Source organism: Spea bombifrons, chromosome 6 (genome assembly GCF_027358695.1).
Source record: "Spea bombifrons isolate aSpeBom1 chromosome 6, aSpeBom1.2.pri, whole genome shotgun sequence".
In the NCBI taxonomy this organism is placed as follows: Eukaryota; Metazoa; Chordata; class Amphibia; order Anura; family Pelobatidae; genus Spea; species Spea bombifrons.
In genome coordinates this window covers 37771232-37799161 of record NC_071092.1, presented here as the reverse complement: position 1 = coordinate 37799161, position 27930 = coordinate 37771232, and the positions used below count along the sequence as shown (strand labels likewise).

The following is a 27930-nucleotide window of genomic DNA, read 5'->3' as shown; positions in this document are numbered from 1 at the left end:
TCCTTGACCGATTAAAAGAAACAAAAAAGACAAAACATACAGGTGGCTGTAGAGAAGATGAGTTTATTAATGGTAAAGCAGATCCGAGCAGACGGTGCTCACACAAGAACACAAGGAAAGGTGGGAGTGAATAGGAGTCTCCACGCTTTCTAGATTCTGCTAAAGGAAGGATGGCCATAAGGGCATCGCATCACCAGTTTATTTTCAGATGACCTGAACTACCTTCTTCCAGGAGAAACCTACATTATGGACTAAAAGCCCGGCTCCGTACAGTATGCAACATCTATGTTCAAAGTATGAAGTGTTGAACGTGCTGGAGTACACGTTTGTACCCTTGGCATACAGAGGAACACACCAATGCTTAAGGGGAACCTATATGGCAGAGATGTGACTAGAAGAACCACGCTTTCCTTGTAAATGTAAAAGTGAGGGCATCTCTGCCTTTTCCACCACACCTAAGTGACCACGTGTTCATCACCTAGCACAAACATCCCAGCTCTCACTGCTTGCGCCCAATGCTTTTCAGGATGCCGGAGAAGTGGACCACATGTTCCGGATTTGTGCTATGAACTCTGGCACTTATGTCCAGCTTTACATTGCCACTTGATCCGATACTTCTACTACCCCTCCGCCGTGTGAAAGAGACTTTGCAAAGGGGAAGGCTAAGAGAGAAACACCTACAGCTGCAGTCTAGCTGTAACAACTGTGGGGCCGCTCATTCGGCATCTACCCGTTCTAACATCTGCCCCACCTTAAAAGCACCTCCCCTAATATGTCAGCACCCATCCTGCTATACACAGCCTTAGGGGGACATTAAGCGCACACACACACACACAAACACACATGACGATAAAGCAGGCAGGGAGACAGACACCGAAAGTAGATTAAAGACACTCAATGGGAACAAGCAAGCATCCATAACCTTGACACAGACGCTCAACCCCTCACCCATTCCCCTAACTGGGGACAGGAAAAAAAATAAAGCCACCCAGCCAATCACACCTCCTCAGCCAGCACAAGCTGATGGATGAGAGGGGACCAGTCCCTCCGTGTCCTCCAGTGGAGAGAGTTCCTGATTTCTAGCTGCAGTTTGGATGTGGGCGCGTCTGCACACCCTCCACCTGAAAGCGCAGCCATAAAAACGCATTAAAACCCAGATGCCGATGGAAAGTTTTCTATTTCCCCTCCCTGCCTTACAATGCTGGGGGATATTTTCTATCCATTTGCTAGGCAGAGGTTTGGGGGTGCTGTGAGAGGCATGCACAAATAACAAGAAAGATTGGGGGCACGCAAACCCCCTTTTTCCCTAAACTCAAGAAGCCCCATACTCCTTCTGGATGGGAACTTTGTCCATCAGGTGACGTTGTCGCCTGCAGGGCTGGGGGTTTTCAGGTTGCGTGAGAGTTGCTGGACGCCCCCCACATGTGCTCCCCCCCAGATCAGTGAGGGAGGGAGAGAGGGCTGCCCTCCTCAGGGCTTAGGACAGATCATGTCCTGTGCTGCTGACCCTTCATGCCATATGTCACTGGGATCTTCTCCCCTCATTCCTCAGTGTGGGGGGTTCAGTGATCCTTGCCCTCGCTGCTGCTTCTCCTTCTGCTGCATCAAGAGCTGCTCCAAGGCTGAAGGGCCAGGGTGCATCATTGTGGTTGACCAAATAGACTGAAAAGAAAAAAAAAATGAAGGGTGCATGAAAAAGTAATTCACTCTGCCACCCAGTGAAGTTTTAGTTTTGCCAGATGATTTTAGAATACATAATCCAGGACTATAAATGTCGAAATAGCAAGACAAAACAGGAAGAAATAAGTAAAAAAAAGAGTAAATCCTATGTAGGGTACAGTACACATTCTGCTTACAGAGCAGTAATTAAGGTGGGGAGGTTGGAAACAGACTGGATAGTAATTAGCTAGATGATGCAGGGACTGAAAACATCAGATGAAACATTTACAGAATAATATGATGGGCAGCTGCAGGGAGATATATCAATGTGTTCTAATCAGCTTTCTATTAGTTGCGCTCTTTCAACAACTGTGCATAAATAAGACTAACAACCAGCTGTAGTCTCTAAGTTTTGTGTGTCATGAAAAAATAGTGTAGGAGTTTACCACGTAGTACTAATCTTCCTAGGAATGAACAGCATTAATGTTAGATCCCTTACCTTCAAGCTCTCCATAAGGGCAGCGGACGAGTCCTCGCAGGTGTTGCCCTGAGCTGCCCAGGCATTAGCGCTGCTGGAATTGTTCACTTGACGCCAGCTGTTCTCAGAAGATGATGTCACGGACAGGTAGTCCAGACCAAAGCCACCCATTGCTTTAAAAGGATAAAAAACATGTTAAAATTGAACTTCTTGATGTGGAAGGAAATTGAATGGATTCTTGCTCTGAAGTTATAATTAAATCGACCAGTTGGTCTGCATCCACCCTCTTCTGCATGTTTGATCTGAGAGTTCCTGCATTTTCATAGCACTTTATGCAATAAGAGGAGCCTGGACTCATTTCAAATTCTTTATGTATATCTTAAATGATGCTTGGCCAAAACCTTTTTTTTTCCTCTCTCTTTCTTTTTCCAATGGTTTCCTCAAAATGTGTTTTATAAAGAAATTTGCTACTCCCAATGCCATGGTCTTTTTCAGTTATAGTAGATGATGTCTGGTGATACCAACTGCTTTGGAATTATACTTGCAAACAGATGTCCTTACAGAGCAGAGAGCGCTCGGAGTATAGTGAGCATATATAGAGCTCTCAAAAAGACAGTCTAGGGTCCCATACAGCCCCACAAGGAAGAACGCATACTAAAGTACTTTGTTAATAACTAGTTACAATCCTGGCAACTCTCACACCGGAGTTGGCTAGCAGCGAGAATGGCACATGTGCAAGTCAATTTAAAATGTAACACGGCTGTAGTGCCCCTTTAACAATGATTAAATCATATGCATTGGTGTGGATTGTTGATCAGTCTGCCATATCACATTTTATACATTTAACACGCAATCACAATTATTTATGTTTCATTCTATTCAAAATACAGAATTGATCGTTCATATGGTTAGACCAATCAGAAGCCATTCCTAAAACAAATAGATTTAAATTATCAGTGGAACAAAGGAGAGTTTAAAATTATTTTAATAAAAGAAGCAAGCATTCAAATGGTGGGAGTCTATGGATTTATAATTGGTTACCTATTTAGAGAAATTGTGTTTTGTAAAGTAATATTTCACAAACTATTAGAATATACCTGGTTTGTCAGTTTTCCAACGATCCACAGTTCGACGATCTCGGTTGTCTGGGGTACCAATAGGCCCAAAATTTGAGAACGGCTGAGAGTTGTGGTTGTGGGTAGGTGGAGAGCTGGGAAGGCTGCTTGGGTTTGAGGAGTGAGGAGACTGGCTTGCTGGTGTAGAGTGATCTGTCAAGAGAAAGTAGATGAGCACCTGGAATCCTACAACATTTATAACATTTTTACCAGCGCTGGCTTAAGGGATTTGTAGGCCGGGGGCTAAAAAAGTTAATGGCAGTTTACGAAGAGAGGATGGACGATATACTCGGCAGCAGATAGCTGCACTTCTGCCGGCCTACCAAACCATCTCCAATATAACGGAAGCCCTCCTCCAACTCAGTTTTACAATAACCTACAGCTATAGTTGTAATATTAATTTCACGAAACGTTTGCCTATTACACGAACCTGGAGTTTTAGGTCGATCTACTCCTGTGTTAATACAGATCTAATTTTCACAGGTTTTCTTGTTCAAGTACCTTACCTGAGCTTGCTGGAAGTGATGGAGACCAAGGCTTACCCTCAAACAGAGAGTATAGAGAGGTCTCCTGTTGTCCCAGTGGTGGGCAGACTTCAGGCTTTGTGCTAGAGCAAGAGGATTTGCTGTACACCTCGTTAAACACACTGTTGTTGGGGAACCTTTCCTGCAAAAAGAAGAAATATGTATATTAACAAAGACCATACTGGGGAAAAAAAAACAGCAAAAAAAAAAAAACCTAGACACCTCATGGACAGCCTCATTATCCATGCTCTTAAATCCTTGCGAAACCACCTCTTACCTGGCTCAGTGAAAATCCAGAGAGTGAGAGGAAAGAGGTGGGGTGGGATATCAGCTCAGATGGCTTTTCCAGAAGGGACTTCTCCAAAAGAAAGAGAAAAAGACTTACTGCCATGCCCTTTTCCCCTTTGCCTTAAAAAGCATTACTTTAGCCAGAAAATATAGTAATACGATTGCACAAACTATGCAGAAACAATTACAAGACAGGCAATCGCAGGTGCCTTTGCTTAATAGTGTAGCTTTAGAGTCAGACAAGTTTCGAGCAGCCTCTTCGGGGCAATTAAATCTGTGTTTTCAGGATAATACTCCAATAAGCACAAAACCAGCTATATACTTTTTTTGTTCTAGTCACAAACAAAGTTGTTCTTTGTGGAGTTTTCGCCAGATAATTCCGGGATAAACGTGGTGGACTTCCTTGCTACGGTGAACGTTTCAATTACAAGAATAATGAAAGCTAACCAGGAAAGTTTAAAATTTGCAGAGCTTCGCATACTCATACTGATTGATATCACAGAGTTTTAGCCAAGTAAAATCTCTATATGAACCAGGTAACATTACTCCTGGGACAGTAATGGTTTTTAAGTCCCTGCCATAAGGGCAAAATCAAGCAGTTTCCAGCAAAGAAATTTCTAAACACAGGGCAGCAGAGCGATAAGCTATCAGTGTGCCTTCCCCTCTCTTCTGAAGGTACCAAAGCCAGAAACAGAGACCTGTATTTTTGTGTTTTATAGAAAATGTCTTATTTTAAGTCTATAAGTCTTGAGAGAACATTGACACCACTTCACCTCTATCCAGGCATTAAAGAATAATTCCAGGTATTTCTCTGGCGCAATGGGTGCATAAGAAGGTACACTTCAAATAGGTATATACCGGTGGATGTTCTACATCTCAGAAACCTATCGTTCTATAAGTCAATCTAAGTTGCCAAGGTCGAGCTTCTGCACTGCATAGACATAATAAACAGGAGAGCCAAAAAGCATAGGTGTGTATAGACAAGCTGCTACCTAGCAGAAGAGGAAAGTGCCCACCAAACAGAATACATACAAAGAGGCTTCGTCCAGGGAGAGAAGCCAGAGGGCCGAGCAGAGCTGGGTAAAGATCAGGAGGAGGGGAGAATGCCAGCTCTTCCTCCTCCTCTAATGCAGCCAGACTCTTTAACAGGTCCGGGGGTAGAAGAGGGGAACGTTTGGGTTCCTAGTAAGAGACAGGCAGAAAGAAACAAGGGGAGAAAGAGGAAAGAAGCAGAGAAAAATAAAATGGAGAGCGCAAGAGAAAAAAGTTTATACAAAAATGATAAAAAGTTGTTAGTGGGAAAAGACAGGAGAGGATTTAAAAACAGCAGAACAGTTCCGGGTCACCCAAGGGTTTGGAAAGCATGTGCTTTAACAACTGCAACTAGCAGCTGCCACCAACTACATTTATGATGTACAGAAATTTGCAAGTAGTGCATATTTTGTCCTTTTAATGACATTACAAATAATCATTACTCATTTTATGTAGATTACAATTGTTGTACACATAACATACAACGTCACAGAAAAAAGTGACATGAACAGAATCAAGCGGGTTGATTGATATTCTGAAGAGGTCTGTTCACCATAGGAGCCAATGCAATGGAATAATCAGCAGCTGTTTGTAAATGCGCCATCATAAAGGACACTTTATGGCATAGAGCTGCATGAATTACATGAGGCATTGTGGTCTGGATGAACAAGGACAGTGCTAGGGATGACTGGGTAGAAAATAAATACCGCTGTATGAAACGCACAATGGTCTCCTGTATATTTAAACATCTTTTTTTCATTATATATAGCAATAATAATTTTAAATATTTGACTTAAAATAGCCTCTACAACTTTCTTTGCAGCTCAGTGAACCGATCACTGCAAACTACCCCTCATTAATAAAAAATAGCTTATCCAGGCACCCTTAAACATGGACCTGACAGCGCTACATGCTTAACTGCAGAGATACTTAAAGGAACACAAGTGATGTTTTTAAATCCTCATCCTGTGCTTGAAAGGAAGAAGAAGAAGAGGGAGGGAGAGGGTACAGATAACACACAAAGTGACCGGGTTAAGAACTGATGGAAATGGGAGAGGTGCATTTCTGGGCATTAAAGCAAACGTTCTTACCTCAAAGGGCATTCTAGTCATTGAGTCGGGGACAGGTCGGTATCCTGCGGGCGGACGCTTGACCCGTTGGTTATTAAGCGACTGTTGTGCCAACAGGGCCCTGTTGTCGTTCATGTTGTAGGATGAGTTGTCGCCCCAGTAGTAGTCCGACATCTTCACATCAGCTGTGTTCTGGTTATAGGCCTCCATTGGGAAAGGCTTCATTTTCTTCTCCAGAGGCGGCTGCTGCTGCATGATGGGATGCTGTAGGCACTGCTCCAACATACTCAGAGATTCTGCGGGCAAACGGCCATCCATGTAATAGGGCTGCTTCATAGGCATTGCCTTCCCCAAAGAGTTAGAGACTGGATTAGAACTCCACAGCTGCTTGGATGCATCAGGTTGCTGGTACTGCAATGAAGAAAATGCTACATGGGTACTTCTGGAGAGAAAACTCAGAACCACATACCACAGAAGGCTCTTTGAACATGAGCAACCACATCCCTTTAAGTGAACACTATTCCGGAACTTAAAAAACCAGTAAAGTTCTCTCCTACCCTTAACTAGATACTCTTAGTGAGCCAGAATGAGTGATCCTAACCGCAGGAGTACCGACGGAATATCTATCCCAGTCTCAAATGATTGGCTGAGTGCATTTGCTGTCAAATTGGACAGCTACAGAAACTTAGATGTATCGCAAATGATAAAAATATTTAACAAAAATATACAAATAATAATAAAAAACGTCTCTGGGGGATTGAATCATAAGCAGAGCAACCTACCATCAGATAACATGTTTTCTGTCTCAGCAGGTATCATTACTTTTGATATAAAGTAAGGTTTACATAATCATTTTCTCAGAGGTAAGCTGACACTTTAATAATTAAGTAAAATCATGAAAGGTGCAAACCATTCAATCCACTCCTAACAATGAGAGATGCACCTGATAGGCTAACCTGGCTGGAGAGCAAACAATTTAAAAAAAATCTATAGCTTACCAGGCACAGGAAAAAAAAAAAAAACCCCAAAAAACACGATTTAACTAAATCAACAGTATGCTATATTGAACCATATGGGAGATCCTAGAGACAACAGGCCTGGGAGGAAGCCGGAATGCAGAGTTTAACAATCAAATCACAATCCGACATAACAAGAACAGCACAAACCCGGTTACCTGGAGAGCGGGGTGAAGCACAGGGTTCTTGCCGAGAGGCTGCATCGGTTTAGTAGGAGATTGATGCTGCTGCTGCTGCTGGACCAGTGCCTGGATCTGTAGCTGCGTGGCAGTCTGGGTGCTGGGCTGTGGTGGAGAGTTGGACGGAGCCTGTGGTTGGGGTTGTCCAGGTAACTGGTTGCCAACAGCTCCCTGGTTAGGAGCCCCTGGACCAGATGGACGCTGCTGGCTGTAAGGAATGTGGGACGGTTTGCCAGGAGGTCCCTGGTTCCCAGAAGCCGAGTGAGATGAAGACTGCAGGAATGACCCCGGAACATTAACACCAGCAGGAAAAGTATATCCAGAACTCATGGGGAACGCCACGGGAGGTGGGATCACGTAGGCCGGTGGTGGAAAACCTAAAGGGCGGAAAATATCTTATGATGAGCAAAACATAAAACAAATGCCACTTTCATGAATATGCGATATACACTTAAAAAAATACACAAAAAATAAATGCAAAAAATGTACTGTGCATGAACAGTTTCAGGCAAAATAGTCTAAATAGAAACATCACAAACTAATTGTAAGACTTAAGTCTATTTTCTTTTTTATTTCACAAGCTGCCTGCTAGACATCAGGCATTCAAAATAAAATATATATATACATACATACACACACATATATATATATATATATATATATATATATATATATATATATATATATATATGTGTGTGTGTGTGTGTGTGTGTGTGTGTGTGTGTGTGTGTGTGTGTGTGTGTGTGTGTGTGTGTGTGTGTGTGTGTGTACACACACACACACACACACACACACACACACACACTTGAGGTCCTGTCTTAACTATGGATTAGAAAAAGGGACAAGCTTGATGCATTTCTACAGCAAGAAAAGCCAGGTTGGCCCTAAATAGTTAAACTTATGTGTTATGCAGGGCCAACCTAGGGCTTCTTGCAGAACAAAAAAAAAACTCAGCAGGATTGGCCCCTTACAATATGGCATAAAGATAGAGGGATTTATTCAGTAAAGAGGTAGTTGTGAAGAGAGCTGTAGTCATGCCAAGTGAGCTTCAACTCCAAGATTACCGTAGAGGGCCCTCTATAAAGAATTTTTAAACCAGAGATTTTCACCATTGACTGATCTATATGCATCATACAGTCCCGGCTCAGCCCTTATAGCTAAGAAGTTGGCCAGGGATAGTCCTTTATAATGCATAGCGATTTCATGGAGTTAAAATCACAAACCTCCTGTAAACGTTTCCCCCTTTAATAAGCCCCAGAGAGTTGGAATGATTTGCCTCACAGCCACTTTACTAAAGCAACTTTTATCTATCTATCCATATTTATATATGGATATATATTTTGCCTTAATCATATCCAAAGGTAACATATAAAATAGATAGGGCTCCGAGGCTTGAAGCAGGTGCTGCATTACCTGGCCGGCTAGGCAGAGGTGGGAAGGCCCCAGGGTGATGAATCGGGATGAACTGGGTGTTGGAGCTTGGACTTGAAGTTGGTGTTACTGATGTTTTCCTTGCTTCAGGCACCTGTGTTCTCACCTGAAAAATATAACCCAAAGTATTAAAACAAAGAAATGTTTACGTTATTCTCCAAATCAATGCATTCTATTGATATACAAAATAAAAGTTAAGTACCAGTATCTATAGGCTAAATTAACCAAACAAAATGTACACTATATGACTAAAAAGTATGTGAACACCCCACCTAATTTGTAAGTAAACAGATGTATAAAATGAAGCACACATGCAGCCACCTCTATAGACAACATTGGTAGTAGAATGGGTCTTATTTAAGTCCTAAGTAACTTTTAATGTGAGACGCTGTCCTAGGATGCCACAAGTCAATTGGTGAAATTTGTCCTCTGCTAAGTCAAATGTAAACAATATAGCCATGGAAAATTATAGGACTCACAAAATTTAGTTTGACGTAGTGGCGGGCTAAGCAATATATGGCCAAATAGTGTGGTGGAATCTCCGATATTTATGCTTTTTTTTTTTTTTTTTTTTTATTAATGGTGTTACACTGGTATCGCTGGGTATGCACTAAACTCTTGCTTGGTTTTGGTACCAATTGTCATTCCTATTCTAGTAGCAACCCAGGAATATGAATGTGAATGTGTATGTTTAGTCAAAACATAGCTACCTCCACCTCTCTGGCAGCCATAAAGGGAAGAGCTGGGAGAAGGGTGAAGAGTTTGACAATGAATATATATATATATACACCGTATATTCCGGCGTATAAGATGACCCCCAACGTTTACAGTTCAAATATAGAGTTTGGACTATACTCGCCGTATAAGACTACCCCTCTACCCAGCATAAAACAACCAGCCAATCACGGCAAGCAATGTACCTTACCGGTGATTTGCTGACATATACATACATGCACTGCCCTTACACACACACACACACACACACACACACACACATATATATACATATACACACACACACACACAAGCTTACAAATACACTGACCATATCACACCAACATACATACACTGCACTCACACCCCTTTCTCCCCATCTCTTACCTTATCTTCTGTCTTCTTTCTTCCATCCAGTTGTGGGAGCGCGAGGTCTGGCACTTCAGACCTCAGCTTCCCTGCTCCCTCATCACTACGCGCTGGCAATTGATGCCGAGCGCCGGGACATGACGTCATCCCTGTGCTCGGCATCAATAGCCGGCACGTAGTGATTAGAGAGCAGGGAAGCCGAGGTCTGAAGTGCCAGACCTCGAGCTCCCTAATGTCGGGCTAGTTAGAGGGAGGCCGTGATCTCCCCAACCAGCCCTGCTGATCAGGGCTAGTTGGGGAGATCACGATCTTGCACCTACCTCGGCGCGGCCCTGAAGACCGGCCCAGGGGAGGCGGCTTCTTCACTCGCCCCTCCCCTAGAGATTGGTGGCTTTGTGGGAACCTCCGGCTTGGTAAGTACCCGGTGGATGCATTTCTTAGGGGTTTCTAAGTTAGTACACGGCGTATAAGACGACCCCCCACTTTTAAGAAGATTTTCTGGGGTTAAAAAGTCGTCTTATACGCCCGTATATACGGTAATATTTCATATTATACCTGCACAGCAATGCTCTGCTTTCCAGGTTCTGCAATCTTATCCGCACTCTTCTTAGGCTCACTCTTCCTTTTACCGTTATCTTTTTTGTTAGTGGTAGAATTCATTCCCTTGTTATAGTCTCTGAGTTCCTTGCCAGCATTCACAGCTTTGGAGTAGATATGCGTTGAAACTTCCCGGTTCACCTCCTGAGGTTTAATGTTCTCTTTGAAAGTAACCACTGGCTTTTCAGAGGCGTCACAGAAAGGGCTACGGCCCGTGGACAACACAGATTTCAGTCCAGGGCTCCCTTCGTTTTTCTGAGTCTCTGTATGGATTGTCTCCCGTGGAGAAGACCTGTCCTCTGCCTCGTTGCCATCTTCGGTCAAAAGCTCAGGAATATCTGTTAAGAAAGTCACCTCTCCCTTGATGCTTTGATACTGTATAAGCCTGTTATTAGGTTAAAAAAAAAAAAAAAAAAAACTTTTGTTAACATAGTAGCGAACATCAAATCTGTGCCTTCACTCTTTCCTCTGAAGGGTTATTCATACAAAGACACCTTAAAAGTTTAAGAAGCCTTTCTGGTTTCAATGGCAACAGTCTGTCCTTGCTTTTATGTCACACGACAAGTGTATGCAAAAAGTATACACAAGACAGTTATTTTGTTAGAAATAGTGCTAGGAAGTACTTGGAACGATGTACCATAAAAACTTCACTATGAACCCTCATAAATGAGGCCGTGAAGATATACATCCTGAAGGTATGTCAGTATTTGCCGCTGCTCTATCTGCATACACAGCAGCAGGGTACGCACCGTGGCTGGTTTTCAGAAATCCACTTTCCCAAGGATACAAGGCGAATTGGGCGCAGCCGACGGTGCTGGGCATCTCTGTCTCCAGTGATGGCTTGGTGACCTCTAGAAAAATCTAGGTTTCTAAAAAAAACCAAAACAAATAGGTATATGCTGGGTGTGATAAAATATCAATTGTACAAAGTACAGAAGGGTAAATATGAACACAGATGATGCATATCACAGGCATAGTATGCGTTTTTTTCTACAGTGACAGGTCAACAGATTTAGCTTCCATTTTCTACTTCGAAACTGGATAACTATTAAAACATGTAAGCAACGTGTTTGGAACTAGACGGGAGCATGAATATGATATACACACACCACTGGCCCCAAAAAGGTTTCATTGAGCTTAACTGGTTACCTTAAAGATACGAAGATATAAAACTACTCAGCAACAGGTCGTAAGACACAAACAGCAGAGAAAATGGCATATTTTACAAACATTTTGTTTGGGGGGAAAAGTGAATTTATATTAGTCAAGCCTGCCGTCAAAGCGACCACAGCAGTTATTTCCTGGAGGGTAACCCTCACCTGAATGCTGGTCGAAGAGCCAGGAATCCCTGTAGTTCAAACTCCTCTGGAAGGGGCAACACTAGAAAAAACAGCAAAACTGTCACTTTCACATTATCATCATCTTTTATTTATATAGCGCCAACAATTTTATACATCGCTCCCATCAATACAAATATTCAAGGGGTATGAAATGACTAGAATTGACTAAGACAAACTGATACATTAGGTGGAGAGAGAGGCCGACACGCAAGCTTACAATCTTGAGGGAATGGGGTGACAAAAATAAGGCACAGAGAAAGGTGAGAGGTAGCGTGGTGGTTGTATCAGTGACAGGGACGTTATGGCGAGGCTTCTCTGAAGAAGTGGGTTTTGAGAAGCTTCTTGAATGTTGGGAGGGAGGGTGAATGCTGAAGGTTTGGTGGGAGTAGATTCCAGAGATATGGGGCAGCCCGAGTGAAATCTTGTAGACGGGGAAAGGAAGAGGTGATAAGTGATAATCACCAAAACATTCTAGGGCAACAAATTTGATGTTGGGGTGTCTGGTACATTAATTGTGCACTTTGTATTAATCATGGGGTGACTGGTTGCTCTTGGTATTTGCAGAATAAAAATAAGTGGCTTGGAGGAAAGAAGAAAAAAAGGGATACAACCGAAATATTTAAATACATAAAACAGGGCAGAGCAAAACATATCACAAAGTAATCTACAGATGCTTTAATGCAAAGAATTATTCGGATAACTAGTCATGTTTGAGTTCAGTTATGACTGATGTCATTGACCACATTCTTGTAACAAAACGTATAAGATTTGGAATTCAGTTGGACTTTGTCGTCAGCTTCGGCTTTGAAGAGATTTTTATGACCTGCCTGCCTGTTAGCAAACACACACCTACAGCTTGGACAACAGAAAAACTTGGCTCGCTGCGGTAAATGGCCTCACAGACTATGCAGGGTCCAGACCACAAACAACTTGCTGTTAGCAATCCTCAGGCCCATCATTTGCACTGATCACAAAGGCAAGTCCATCATAATGGCATTTGGCAGAGAAGCGCAAACAACAAAACGAGGCACAAAATGACCATTGCCTGGTCTCTTTTCTGCTTTATGGTTGACTGCAGGACCCAACCTTGTACGCTGGTTGGGGGGTCAAGTTATTTGCCAAAACAAACAGGTGTACAAGATAGATTTGTTACCATCTGTACTGTGCTGAAAGGTGGCTTATTTCAACTTATTTTTATGAGGTACAATTCCCTACTAAAGATTTGTGAATATGAATTTTAAATATTGACAAAGCAAAGCCTTTTGCTACGCATAAGCAACACACTCATTACAATATACTTACTGCTGGCGCCGGACAGGTCCTCTTCTAGCACATGGAAACTGTTCAGAAGAGATATCAGCCATGGCCACACACTGCAGAAACAAGGGCAAAGCAAAATCACATACGAGATTCGGTGGGAATTAAAATCATATTGAACAAGTTATACATGTATAATTTCCTGCCCTGCAACAGAAATAAGCAAGCTATGAATCATTACGGTGATTTTTTACATAAGCATTTAAAGAAGAAAAACAAAACAAAAACGGCACACATCAAGGACATACACACTCTCAATCCTGGAATAATGCAACAAGACCGATACATTACTTAATTGGAGGACAGGATTGGACAGCATGAAAAAATGTAAGCCATTTATTTAAGGACTCATTTGGCTTTTTTCAGAATCGGAAGTTGGCAAAGTGTCATTAATGGAAGGGTCCAGGAATATTTAAATATGCAGAGATGGACAGAGCAACTGGTAGTAAGATAGTCAGGAAAGACAGACAGTCAGCAGAACAATTTGTATACAGGCATAGCCCACTTTAAAGCACTGCTCCCCAAGGCACACGTAACAGTCCAAGATTTAGGTATTATGCAGGTGTGTCTAAGGTGTTGCACAATTGAACAAAAACACCTTAAACACACCTGAGTAACACCTAAATCCTGGACTGTCAGGTGTGCCTTGAAGAGGGGGCTGAGGAGCACTGCTTTAATTGCATGTTACATCTATTACTCTGAATATAAAACAAAGAACAAAATGTGGCTAGATATGTAGTAACACTTCAAGGATCAGAATATAGTGTTAAACATGTTCACTAGGTAAGAATGGAACATGATCAAATAGAGGAAATAAAGGACATTTCTTAGTAGGTTGTGGCTGCATTATTAACTGGTAATGGAATCAGAAGAATGAAAAAAATAGTTGAAATTTGCCTGAAGGCTACAAGCGCTTGGAGGCTGACCTGTATGGCAGGTTGGAGACACGCTAGACTAAAAAGCCAGGGCACCAGAAGAAGGAAGACAAATTAAATGGTACAGATTACTGGTTCTGACGGAAATGTAGAAAAGCAGAGATCAATGACAAAGTGATTTTAAAAAGCTAGAGTATATTACATGCATATTCACAAACAAAACACTCTGGCATATTTAATGGCGTATGATCTAATACAGTCGTTATTGCCAAGCGAGAACTTTCATAGCAATAGGGATTTTAATTACCTCTAGAAACTGCTGGATTTCTTAAATGATTAATAAAATTATATTAACAAGACAGTAATGTTCCAAGATTATAAATTCAGTTTATATGAAAAGCTCACGCTTACAGTAGGTTTAGATACATTATGTGGCTTAGGTATTTTTAATTGTATTGCTCTATTTTAAAAACAGAAAAGGAGCCAGACTAGTTGCTTCTCATTTGTACATTACCTGGTTAAAACGTTAACCTACCAGGTTTTTCCGTATTGTGCTTCATTTATCTAAATGTGGCGATTCTGGCATTACAAAAAAGGTGTCAAGTCTTACAATTTAATCTGTCTAAACCTGTCTCGGCGTGCCATCTGATAAGAAAACCACACATTTTAGATATTTTTATTTTTTTATTTTATTAGCGTGAAATCTGAATAACGGACTTCTGAGGTCTTCTGAAATCGGATGAGTCTAACATATGACGACACAGGCCGGCACTTACTATTGTCTTTCTTGTACTGCTGTTTCATGGAAGACACTGGGACGCAGCTTCATCCAGTCTAACGATACCTTGATAGCAGGAAGAGGATCTGCACAGGAAGTCTCGTCACAGTGATGGGTCTTGAAGGCGCTCCTGCATAGGATGCCCAAGAATGACACTGCAAAAAAACAAGCACAGCATCACAAAAAGGAAAAAGCAAACTGGAGTCTTTTTTTTTAGTAATTCTGTTACCCAAAAACAACTTAAATGTATCATCTTCCACCATTCCACTTTGTTCATCCTGGAGTGAAAGCCAATAAGCCATGAAGGAACCAGCAAACGAGAGCATCATGTCTAATGGAATTGGCGGACCTGTGTCCAAGGTTTTGCCATTCCTGGCGATATTTAATAAGTGTATCACCATGAACAAGCTGTGTTCAATCAAAGTAGCTTACCGTTTAAAACAAAAGGGTGACCGCTATTAATATTACTTGTACATCTGCCTCCACAAATACATACCACTCAAAAATGAATCAGCTGACAAGCACCATAGCAGATAATCATTTTGGTATCTTACTAAACAGACACCCAAGTATCGTATGCACATATATTAATGCATACAAGATACAGAAAATCAGATCATGCCATGCACCTTTACATTTATTTTAATACATTCCATATAATATCACTCCTAAACACTCACTGAAAAGAGCGAGAAGTTGAGACCAGCATAACTCCTCTTCTGTACTGAAGCTCTGCTCCTCTGCCTCTGTGCCAAAGCTTCTCAGGTGATGTAGTTGGAACAGGTTAATCACCGTTATGTGAACCAGCTGCTGGGAGTTAAAGGCTCTCTGAAAAAGCATGTTCTGCCAGGAAAGAAAACAGAAAGTAACTTATTTTTTCTTCTTTTTTACAGCACTCCATTCAAGCCATTCAGAAGAGGAGTGATTGCCATTTCTGGTGGGCTGCTTTGATTCATAATGCTACTAATAGGTGTGGCTTTGAATTAGTGCATTTGACCAAATTTAACAAATTTATCAGCACCAAAGCAGATTTGTTTTCCAAATCCTATATTTTACAGTTCTACACAGGGTAAAAAAAGACAAAAAACTCATAACTGTGTTGACATATTAAAATAAGTAAGACATAGATATGTTAAAACTCCAGTTCATGGGTATACCACGCTGCTCTCGCGTCAAGTATTGAATGCATTAATCCTCTGTTGGGGGGAAAAGGCATTTTTTAATAAATGTTTTGCCTTGCAAGAGTGGACAGAGGAAATGCTCAGGTACGTGTTGCCCTGGAAACACGGCTGCTCAATAACCGACTATTCTTTATTTTACAGTTTGACTTGCTACGTACCTTGAACTGCTCCTCCAGTTGCTCTCTAAGTGGATTCACTTTATCCAGGCCCTTTGTCAGATATACATGTCCATGAAACTTAACGAAAGCCTTGATAAAATCAGATACACCCCAACGCGTCTTTACCTCCTCGCGACTTTATATAAAAAACAAAACAAGGCACAGTGTGATACAATATTAGTGTATGGGGAAGAAAGACATACAAGTGTGATAGAAGAAGAGCATAATAATGGTATACTTCACCATATATACCTCTCCAAGGCTTTGGAAAGGGCTTTTTGAAGATTAGTGGATGCTGCTGGGAAAGGGAACTTGACAGCAATGCTGCGACAGTAGTAAAAAATAGTGGTGAGATGGTCCCCCTTTGAAGAGGCAAGAATGGCAAGCTGATTATAAGGCTGACCTGTAGAGTACAAAACAAGAATATTAGCAAATTAGTAGCAAACCTGGTTGTCAACTTTTGACCATAGTCTAAGGTAAGTACTGTTTTTTTTTTCTTAAATTGAACACTCCATGTTCACTATAACTTAAGCATAGGGTTTCTGGGAGAAACTCTTTGTTGATAAGCAACTAGTAAATGTAAAGGGGCATGTTGGCGAGATCAGAGATCTCCCCTGTATCCGTGTCACCCAAGGGGTTGATTTAACCTCCGATTTTGCAGTAGTTAGCATAGGCCAGGATACTTCACTGACATCAATGCTTTAGAATTCACTCACCATTAGAAGGGACAAGCTGAGCAGCATGTCTATAGTAAGACTCAGCCTGGCTTGTTTGGTTTCTGTAGCGAGCTGGAGAAAAGCAAGAGAAAATATTTAAACCTGATGAATGGGTTTAAAATAACCTAAAACATACAAAACACCACGGCTGGCACATGAAAGAGAAAGGGGACTGATGCAAAGACTTTTGCATAAGGGCAGAGTGGTTTCTGAACAGTCCAAGTCCTACTATTTTTGACAAAACAGGTAAACAGGTATTCTTGGGAAGATTAAATAAAATAATCCAGAAAAGCAAATGGGGATTAAATATGTACAGTTTCCTCATAACCTTACCAATGTCACCAAGATGAACCAAGCAATGCTGACAGATATACGCGCAGGAACTGGACTGCGGTTTCACCACGGCCCCACAGTGTGTCTGCTTATTGCTGATAATCCCCAGCTGAGAAGACTTCACACGACACGGCAAGTCCACATTGAACACAGTGCACAGCTCCTGCAAAAGCTTGGGAGGGGGAAAAAAAAGTGTGGTGATAAGAGTAATTAAACGTGGCAACATATAAATGATAAATTACTCTTAAAACCATACATTACATGGATTGGGGCTCACCTGTGTGTAGAATCCACTAGCTGCCTCGAGAAACAGTGACAAATTGGCTTGTACCTCACTGCGATTTGGGTTGGCCCGATTCTTGGCTTGTCCCTGCAGTGTTGTGATCTGGTTCTTGAAGGCATGATTCCAGCTACAGAAAAAAAATATTGTTATACAGTTACCCTTAGGCAGAAGCTGCAACTAATGAGCTGCGTCTTGTTGGTGCTGGAGCTGAGCGGTGGTCAGGAGATGTGTTTGCTGAATACATCAATAAACAAACCAACTCCTACTTCAACTCAGTAACTCATGCAGATACCTGAACAGCTGGCTTAAATCAATCCAAGCACACTCCAAAGTAGAGTTGAAAAATCAGATTTATTAGTTTCCATTCAAAAGGTCAGCGTCAGGATTATACGGTAGAGTGCATCATGTGTCAAAGAACCATGATAACCTAACGTGTTTCATCTCTCCGATAGACGTATTTGCTGAATGCATCTTCAACACAGAAAATAGTAAGAGTGAGGGAAGAGGAAAATGCTTGTGATGACTTGAGTGTCCCTTTAACTGAATCACTGATGCATTTAATGGTGGAACGGATATGCATTAATCTAGTGACGGATGACCAACTCATTTCAGAGCAGTGCTGTAATTACGTCATACTCACAGATCCTGTTCCACCTTCTTGTCCAGAGCATACTCTAGGTCTGTCACCAGCATCTTCTGATACAGGTCCTGGAGCGCTTGACGAGATGTCCAGACCTCTGCTGTACCAGGCTTGGAATCTGTATAACACAGCGAGATCTCTCAGGTCCACAAACAGAATTTAAACCGCAGCATGTGAAAAAGATATTTAGGTGCTTGTTGGGTTAAGAAAGATGAAGAAACTGGATATAAGAAATGCAAAAAACCCATATGTTTAACACAGGTATAAAAATCATTAGGGTGCATGTATATATTTACATCAGAGAACTGTAGAAAACTTAAAGCTTTGCTTAAGGCTAAATGTGAGGAAATCAAGTCTTAAAGGGACAAAAAAGCCTTAAACAGACTTATTAAAGCAGGGGACAAACTAATTGGTGAGGCTTCTGGTTCCCGCTACCAAATAAATGGGACCTCTGAATGTATTTTGATCAGCCACATTCCATGATTAAGACAAGCAGCATTCAGATTAAGACTTTGCTTGGGACCTTTGCTAAAAACAGCCTTGAGGAGGAATTTTACTCACCCCCTAGAGAATGAATATATCTGATAACATGATAAGATCTGACACAAATATTTCCTCATTCACCTGTCCCTTCTGACCCTAAAACTATGTAAAGAGATCATAATGCTTGCCGTTATCACTGAACAAAGATGTATTAGTTCTTTAAATACCCAATCGCATCTGTACATCTGGTTACACGAGAAGAGCTAAAACAAAAGAAAACGGGCTAATAATAAAATACGCTTACCTGTCATTTCTGCTTTCAGGACCTCAGCCTGCCTGCAAGGGTAATGAGATAGAAAGGGACAGGTCATGAAATGGCGCTGAATCGAACCTGTCTGAATATAATGTGCTTCATTTTTAAATTAATACTTGAAGCTCCATTCCCCTTTTGAGGTCTAGATTTAAATCAGTTATTTTTCCACATGGATATTTAGCTAATGGCTGCTCACATCTGACACCCTAGAAATTGAGCTCGTGCCACAAAAAAGTTACCGGCCGAAGCTTTCCTTCGGCCAAATCATTGTACAGTTGTAGTAGTTATTCAAGGTTTAGTGGTAGACTGCAACACACACACTTTGTGAAACATACACTCCAATATTTCTCCAAATGAAAAAGTCTCAGAATGACCCTTTTCACTAAAGAAAGGTCACAGAAGAGACACCTTAGGAAGTCCTTCATAATCTTTGCCATAGAACACTCAGTCTATTGACAGGAACAACCACAGCAGCGGGCAGACTACGGTGGTACCAAGTATCACACGACAACCTGTTGTAGAACAGAACTGGAAAAAGAAATGCAGAGCAAGCAGATTCCCCCTTTTAACATGTTCTTAAATAACCAGTAAATATGAAAACATTTAATATTTCTACAGAATACTTGACGTAATTTTAAACCAAAGTCTGCATTTTCTAAATTACATGATTGTTCCAGAGGATATGATCTGTTTTATACGAGAATTAAAAAATAATCAAGTCTGCATCTTTCTACTAGAAAGAAAATATTTGCGCCATGCATTATTAGACTTAATATTTTTGGAAAGCGATTGCAAGCAGCACCGGGCAGCCAGTGGCGACATCTGATGCAGCCAGCGACGCTGTCAATGCGCATCCCAAAAACTTGGTTAAAAGAGGACAGGCTACGGCTCTCACTTCAGGACATGGTGTCAGAACCTATCATGAAAAAGGTTTCTATGATTTTTATTTCAACTGTCAACTGCAGTGTAAAAGCGAACAGTTTTCCCCACTCGCTGCTCCGTTGGTTTTCTCTTTTTTATTTGCATCCTGACACGTCTGTTATAAACCCGATAACACTGAGCCGCTCTCACCTATGCTCCGACGTTCTACACCGTTGCCTAGCGACAAGTCACATCGATGATGAACCCGTCTCAGTTTAAGGCAATATTTCAGAACGTTTCGGTGTATGCGGGTTGCTTAGTAACATGCCAAGTCATAACATCAAAAAACCCGAGACTTCACCCTCACCGCCTGCCCTATTTAATGGGAGACGGGGCAGGATTTCAATAACTGTACGGAAGGACATTTTATTTTTTGCTTAAACCCGCCAATTTCAGCAAGACACAATGGGGTAAATTCACTAAAGGGAAAGTTGACTCTGGAGAGTTGCCTTTTAACCGACTTCACTACACATTATGAAGACCAATGACGGGGCGGATTTGATTTAAATCAGCCGGTTGTAATCACACTTAAAATGTAAAGACTCATTCACGATTTTATACTTAGAATAATAACCGGTCAGATTAGTGAAGCAGCTATATCAGACCTGATTTCAGTTTAATGGGTTAATCATATTTTCAGAACCACTAAAACAATATCAGTATACAGCACACATTCTCCTATTTCAGGGGTGTCCAACCTGCGGCCCTCCAGCTGCTGCAGGACTACATCTCCCATAATGCTCTTTCAGCTAAGGGAGGAGTATGAGGAGGATGGGAGATGTAGTCCTGCAGCAGCTGGAGGGCCGCAGGTTGGACACCCCTGTCCTATTTGCAGAAACCTTTTCTTTTTTCTAACTGACGTTGTTAAACAAAATATAAAAAAAAAAAACATTTGACCCAAAATGTATCTTTAATAGAAAACTAACTTTAGTAAGAGCTTGGCTGGCCCTGCATAATGTATATAAATCAGTGAAATTTACTCAAAGTATCCTCACTCATTAAATCATGCATTATACAGGGCAAGCCAGAAGAGTTAAAAAACCACAACTCTCCTTTAGACTCCCAGAAACTGGCTTGCATTTAAAATGAGTCCAGTTCTTCTTAGAGAGTTAGAAAGTGAGACGTCTAGTGATGTAGGAAGCATACTTAAGTATGCTTCCCAATTCATGAACTATAGTGCATGCCAACTCAACATACATACGGGCAAGCAGCAATTCCACAGACAACAACGAGCATTCAACTTCCATACCTGTGAGCTGAGTGCTTATAGAAGCTAACAGGCATTACACTTGCATACTTGAGAGGGTAGCCCAACATTTCTAACCAAATTTTACCGGAGCTTATTGTATCTGTGTGATCCACTCACATGTATACGATCACACTACCATAGAGCATTAAAAAACAAACACCACCAACAAAATACAAGCAATTGTTCATTGTACACCACTGCAGAGTATGATGGTGCCGTGTCAATAATTATAATAGCATTTTACTTAAATGTGGGACCGGAGGAGTCTGTGCACATCTTTATCTGAACAGAAATAAAACAGGACATTAGAATAGATCGGGGCAAGTCATTAATAGAAACCCAAAAAAAACAGTTTAGTTGACACTCGCCAGGACACAGTAAATAGACGTTTGATCTAGAATTGGCAACTTTCCCAAAATAGCATTATAATAGTTTTAAACAGAAGTTAGAATTTATTTAAGGTTACATTGGACATTACTGGCAGAAATTGTCAATACTTAATTAGAAGCATGTTCAAAAATACTATACTGCAAGTTCTTAACTCCCGGCATAACACGCACGCGGCCGCAATTTGGTTCCCAGATGCCCTCGTCATAAAGCAGCAAAGAACAGAGTATCTCTGGATATACTTTAATGCAGCGCATTTACTGTACACATACACAGGTTTACATGCGTGTAACAGCCGGTACAGAGTACCATGTGTTTAGAAGGCACTGAGTATTTATGTGAGAAAACATAATGCGTGTATGTATCTTTACATATTAAACAGATATACACACACATGCATAACACATGTTAAAATGAGCTGTTCCACATATGTTCTGAATCATGTAGAGAAGTAAAAGAAAGCCATTTGTTAAGTTGGTTTTCTCTTTAATGCTCCCTGCCCCTTAAAAACGGTTTAAAAGTTTATTCAAATACTACAGTTGCCTAGCAACAGAGTCATGTCATTCCTCCAAAGCCCTCCCCTATATATTACATCACAGCAGTCTGACCACCAGCTGCCACTCCTACCTCCCATTTCATGTTCATACATGCGAAACTGTAAAGATTTACAGATACTCATTTACACAGTGATGGCCAGCGAGTGTGATTGAGTAAGGCGTTTTTTGTGAATTAGGTGTGATGAGAGTTATTAGAACAGGGTAACACCCTTCTGTGATGTCACATGGTATATTATTTTGTTTAAAAAAGGAATAGGCTTAAAATGCATTCCATATTAGTACATATTAATATCAAAATATAGGAATGTTGGGAAAAAGTCTATGTGGAACAGCATCTTTAAAAATAGATTTACTTTAGCGTTTTCCCCGTGTCACTGACTAAATGCACAATTCTAAATTATTCAATTGGTGAACTTGAGTACACTGTATGACCAGCCAACAACAGGTTATCAGATCTTCTTAGAAAATCCATTCATATTTTACTACACCTTGCAAAAGTAAGCAAAGCTTAGCTGGTTACAGAAATCCACACACACACAGAGGAAAAAAACACAACAAACCAGAGCCGGCATTCAAGAAAACACCTGTAAAAGGTGTGGTGCGTATTTACGTATGGACCAGTCGTCACAAAGCAAACAGACTTTACACCTCTTACGCAGGTGATTCAAAGGACAGCCATATCATTTTACTGTAAAGGCACATGGGAACTAGAAAGACATTCAAGTTACATCCAGGATAAAAGCAAGCAACAACTCCACAGATCAGCTTTCAATGTGTAAGGACACCAGGCACACTTATTTTTACAGTAAGCAAAACCGTGACTGCGCCATAAAGGATACAATCTGCTACAACTTGCATAAAATGGAATTAAATCAGATAAATGACCGATGTAACCCCCCACCCCCAAAAAAACCATCAACAACAGACACTGCAGCACTCGTTAAACTTCAAACGTCTGCTCAGTTCAACTGACTTGCAAAGATATCCCATGTCAGCCCATTCCACACCCCTAAAGCTTGAAACTGCGCCGCCGTTAGGGGGTTACAGTTTTAAGGCGCCCTGGTGGCCCACTTGGGGAGAGGAAGTCTCATTTAAAACAAAAGAGCTCTGCACTGGACCACTAGAGGGGGCTGGAGGAGGAGCCCTTCACTAGGCTGAATGAGGTCTCAGCCAATCAGGAGAGACTTCAAAGGGTTGTCAGTGCCCCCACGTGGCTTGTCTGCTCCATCTTTGTGCCCAAGTGGCTTGTCTGGGCTATCTTTGCCATGGAAAACCATGAGTAGAAGAGAAAATCCTGGTGGTGTACAGGGAAGGTCATAAGGGTTAAGGCCATTTGTTATGCAAGAAAAGCTTCTGATGGCCGCAAAAACACTCCAGCAGAAAAGGGGCTGCGTTGATCCTGTATAAAGCAAAGTTCAGTGGGTGATTTAACTGTACATGACACAGGCTCAGCCACATTCTTCCTATAGCAGGAGGTGACTGCAGTTGGACCTTCATAATATATAGTGAACGATCTCTCTCTCTCTCTCTCTCGTGGCTAAACACATATTTATCAATATAAGTCACTTTTACTTTCGAGATTATCTGTCTAACACAAAGCAATATTTCACAAACATTTACTGGTCCTTCTACTGGGTTTATCCATCAGTCCAGGAGCTGTTATGTGACATTTGCCCCCCCCACATTTTTATTAATTTGCATAATCCAGTGTCCAAGAAGGCTGAGCGCTGCAATACCCAGTTTATAAAATCTGTTTTCATGTAATTAATGTAATCATGTCTTTGATAACAGTGCCTTCCAAAAGTAGTCTCTTCTATATCTTTGGAAATATTAACGCACATCTAATAAGTTAAGGTAATTATAATAGAAAACAGAAATTCTAGTATTGGTTATTTACAGATCAGCAGTAAATGTATTACGAGAAACAAACTACAGGAAGTGGAGAACTGAAACAGACACGTCTATTTTACAAATGACAAACTTAAACGTTAGCAATACATTTTATCGCGCCAAAAGAAACAATTTAGATAAAGTATTTTGGTTTAAGGTTTGTAAACAACAAAAAAAAAAACATACCAGTAGGATAAAGGGACACTGAGGTTAATAAATGCATACCAAACTACACTGAAGTGTCCCTTTAACAATATGAGATAATCTATTACAGTGAGGATAAAAAAAAAAACAAAAAAAAAAAAAAAAAAAACAGCAAATGGACCTGGTCATCGCAAGTGTTGTGTGAATACACCACTAGATTTGTGTTTTTTGTCTGCTGAGAATCCACTGGCCAGTTAAAGAGGACTGGGCACAGGCTTGGCAAACTAACCTTTGATGCTTTGTTAGGTTATGCGCTCCCCTTTCTGTATATTTGTCGTGCATATTTGCAGGTTTGGACCAAACCTTAGGGTTGAGCAGACCCTCCCGACACACAAGTGCTTCAAATAATGGGCTCCAGAGAAGGCTTTTTAATCACATGAGAACCTCATCGGGTTAAAATGCAAAGCAGTCCGATTCATCTCCTTGGAAAGAAATATAGCCATACAAAACTTAGATCGGACTCACCAAACGTGAGATATTTTGACTAAGCAGCTACAGAATTTGATGGCGCTATATGTATATATATAACAATAAATAATAATAGTGTGAAAGAATCACCAGTATTTATGCCTTAGATGTTTAGGTGGTTTTTTGGATGATATTCACTGTGTACGCCCTGAATTCTTGCCCTGTTTTGTGTACCTACAGAGTAGTAGCAGCCGAACAGGAGCAAAGTGCAGTAGAGACTGTAGAGCTAAGCTTCGTCTCAGTGATTTGCCGTTCTATAATGCACAGTAAGCTGGTGAGATGCCTTCACTAAGCATGACTACCTTGAAGGAGAAATCCCCCAAAAGATTTTCTCCTTCAGGAAAGGAAAAGGCGCTCCGGCACATAGCAAATCTCTGGGGTAAAATATTTTAGATCTCCTACTAAGTCACATCTTAATGACTAAACCTAGAATTGAAGCATTAAACTCAGCACCTAAAAACACTGTGCTTAATCCAGGCCTTTACATATACCACTAGCACACCAAACATACTAATGATGGTACTGAACGCCTTCAAATATTTTATACAGAAGTCTATCAAGATAGTAGAGCTTAGAAACCATATCACATTGAAGCTTAAAGCCTACATAGATCCAGGCTTACTAAATAAAATTCAAAAATATGCTACAAAATATATAAACTGTGTATCATGACAAAATATTTGACTAACGTACAAACTGCAATAACCGAAGGTCAGAAAAGGAAATGGTTTTCCTGTACGAAAATACATCGAACAGATGGATGGCGGAAGGGGATAGATGGTGGCACTAATCTTTGCATAGTAAACCGTTACTGGATCAAAGACTTATTCCATCATTAACCCATTTGATGACAACACCCAGAGCCACAATTGTATCCATGGATCTCTATGCTTATCTAATAAACCAATACCACATTCGAAGAAGATTTTGTGGACAAGATCATGTACAACGCTCTGTGATACTGTAACACCACTCCCTTGAGTGCAACGCAGCAATGTTCAAAGGGTGAAAACAGCAACAAAATTAACCTCCAACATACTGATGCTGAGTGATCAAGCAGCAACACCCATAATGCTTCATTAAGGTCTGTTATAGTCGATTATTATTTGTCCAATTTAGCATTAAAGCTGCTGGCGCTACAAGTTAATATAAAAAAAAAGCCAAAAAACAACCAAATAAGTGTTCTTCTTCAGCAAAACTGCATAATATAAGTAGCTGCCCGCAATAATATTTTAGGGCAAGACGGGTTCAGATCTAAACTTCAAAAATATATATTGAATCCTTTTTAAACTACAGATTCCAACATGGACCATGGAAGTAACAAATGATCTACGGGTAGGTATTAGTTCTGCTATTTGGCAGTAGTCAAAGCTACAGGAAGGTTTCTATTTTTTGTGTTGATAGCGGAGCAGTCACATAACAAGTAGCAGAACAGAAATAAGTAACTGACACGGCTGAGTTGCACTTGGGAAACGTTCGGCTTCTAAATATATAAAAACTGAAGTGTTACCTTAATAAAAACATTGGGATTATGGTAAGGCTGAGGTAACGAATTAATAAACAATTGTCCGTATCTACATCTACACAAACAAGCCTTTTAATTTTACTATATGTATATGAAATAAACATATACATATAGTAAAATTAAAAGGCTTGTTTGTGCCACACAATACAGGAACTACGAATGTAAATTTCCCCATGCTCAGAAGCATCCTACATTGTTTTCCGAGAGCATACACATGATTAGCTGTTCCTTACATGTGTAAAAAGCATACTGTGGTACACGCCGTGTTTTCAGTATAGGCAGCTGGGGGAGGAGCTCGGCAAAACAGACTGCACTATGCATTTAAGATAATAGAGCTGGGGAGATTCCTGTAAACTTACATTATTAAGCCACATGACACAAGGCTCATTGTCCAAACTGTGAACTAATCTAGAATGGGTACATTTATATGGTATAAAGACAAAGTATCCCCACATAACATAGTTCAATCTGTAAGATTTCTGGAACATCACTTCACAGCTTTAAGAGACAACGTGATAGTCAACTATATGGATGCATAGTTCATTAATGAGTAGTGTATAAAATGTACTTTTTGTGTTACTTTAAATTGTAAGTCTATAACAACACAACTTGGTGATGTTTAGAGAAGTTGGTACACAGAGGCAGGAGCGCAGAGGGGTAACAATATCAGCAGCAGTGACTACATGAGAATTGTAATACGTATAAATTGCTTATTTTAACCTCTAAACATCATTAGAGATTTATCTAGGAGTAGATAACTGAAAGATATACAGAATGGATTAGTGGCAAATCCTACATTAGTATCATGTCGAGCACACGCAAAGGTCAATAAAGAAAACCATGTTAACAAGTGATTATTGACATTAGAGCCTATAAAGAAACAATAAGTTAGAAAATCCCCAATCCTCATAGGTGGAATTCCCCTAAAAAAAATAACGTGCACATATGCTTTAAATACATTTCAGACACAAAACACAACTATAAAGGAAGCGATTATAAGAAATAAACTTGTTAGATAGACCATACTGTTTCATACTGTGCGAGGCAAAACTGAAATAATTGTGCAGAATTTTAGGCGCCAGCGGTTAGGAGTTATCAGGTATTTAGTCCTAAAATTGCTCGTCTTTATGAGAACATTCAGGTTCATATACCTTTTTATAGTAAGATATAGCAGTTTTTGCTATTCAGAGTGTCACAGAGATATTGAGCAATTACATAACACTGGCCATATGTTCTAAATGCTACACAAAGATTCCACATTAAGGGGGCACCAACGCAAGTAAAATGTGCAATTTACAAACTCCAAGTGTTACCCGCGCATATTCAGCCACACATACCCGTCTTGCCCGGTTACAGCTAGTTCTGAGGCAGCTGTCAAACCTTTACCTCACACAATATTGTAGTCTGCAATGTGCACCAAGGACGCGCTCGGCTTCAATGAACTGCCCCGGTGAGATATTTTATAAGCACATCATATGCTACACCTGCTGTGTGTGGCCAGGTCCCCTCGTATTCCGGAGCACATTATCTCAAGGACCTCCGGTTCCTCCGCATGGTAGGAGCCTCCCCCTAATTCTAGTATGTATGGTCCGGACCCCCCATGCTTTTACCACCGTTTCCTTAGTGTCTCTCACCGGAGATACTGCGCACACAGCAGGCTCATCCTCCTCCGGGGCTCTTGGAGTCCGTCTATCCACGCAGGCTCAAAATCGGAACGGTCGTGAAACAGCCATCTTTTCCGGGCCCCCTCCGCCTTACAGCTCGGGGCCCCGGGCCTGCAACCTCCCCCCAGTCCCCCCTAACAACCAACCCCCCGGAGAGCCTCACTGAACACCTTCCC

General features: G+C 41.0%; 1 protein-coding gene across 8 annotated transcripts; it reads right to left on the bottom strand.

Annotated features, from left to right (window-relative positions):
* Positions 1–47: 47 nt before the first annotated feature.
* On the bottom strand, positions 48–27930 carry SMG7 (SMG7 nonsense mediated mRNA decay factor). 8 transcript variants are annotated; one of them, XM_053469848.1, is made up of 23 exons: positions 27725–27930; positions 18881–18912; positions 18094–18211; positions 17448–17580; positions 17171–17342; positions 16838–16909; positions 16365–16524; positions 16122–16257; positions 15463–15625; positions 14781–14937; positions 13115–13185; positions 11792–11852; positions 11222–11341; positions 10431–10857; positions 8775–8898; positions 7341–7738; positions 6188–6577; positions 5097–5246; positions 4054–4134; positions 3759–3918; positions 3235–3405; positions 2159–2310; positions 48–1662 (listed from the first exon to the last, which is right to left on the bottom strand). In XM_053469848.1, the coding sequence occupies exons 1-23, from the start codon at positions 27751–27753 to the stop codon at positions 1549–1551; spliced, it is 3591 nt and encodes a 1196-aa protein (XP_053325823.1). In that variant the 5' UTR covers positions 27754–27930; the 3' UTR covers positions 48–1548. The 8 variants fall into 8 exon arrangements, with proteins under 8 accessions (XP_053325823.1, XP_053325824.1, XP_053325825.1 ...); XM_053469849.1 differs by having other exon boundaries at positions 4054–4131; XM_053469850.1 differs by having other exon boundaries at positions 16374–16524.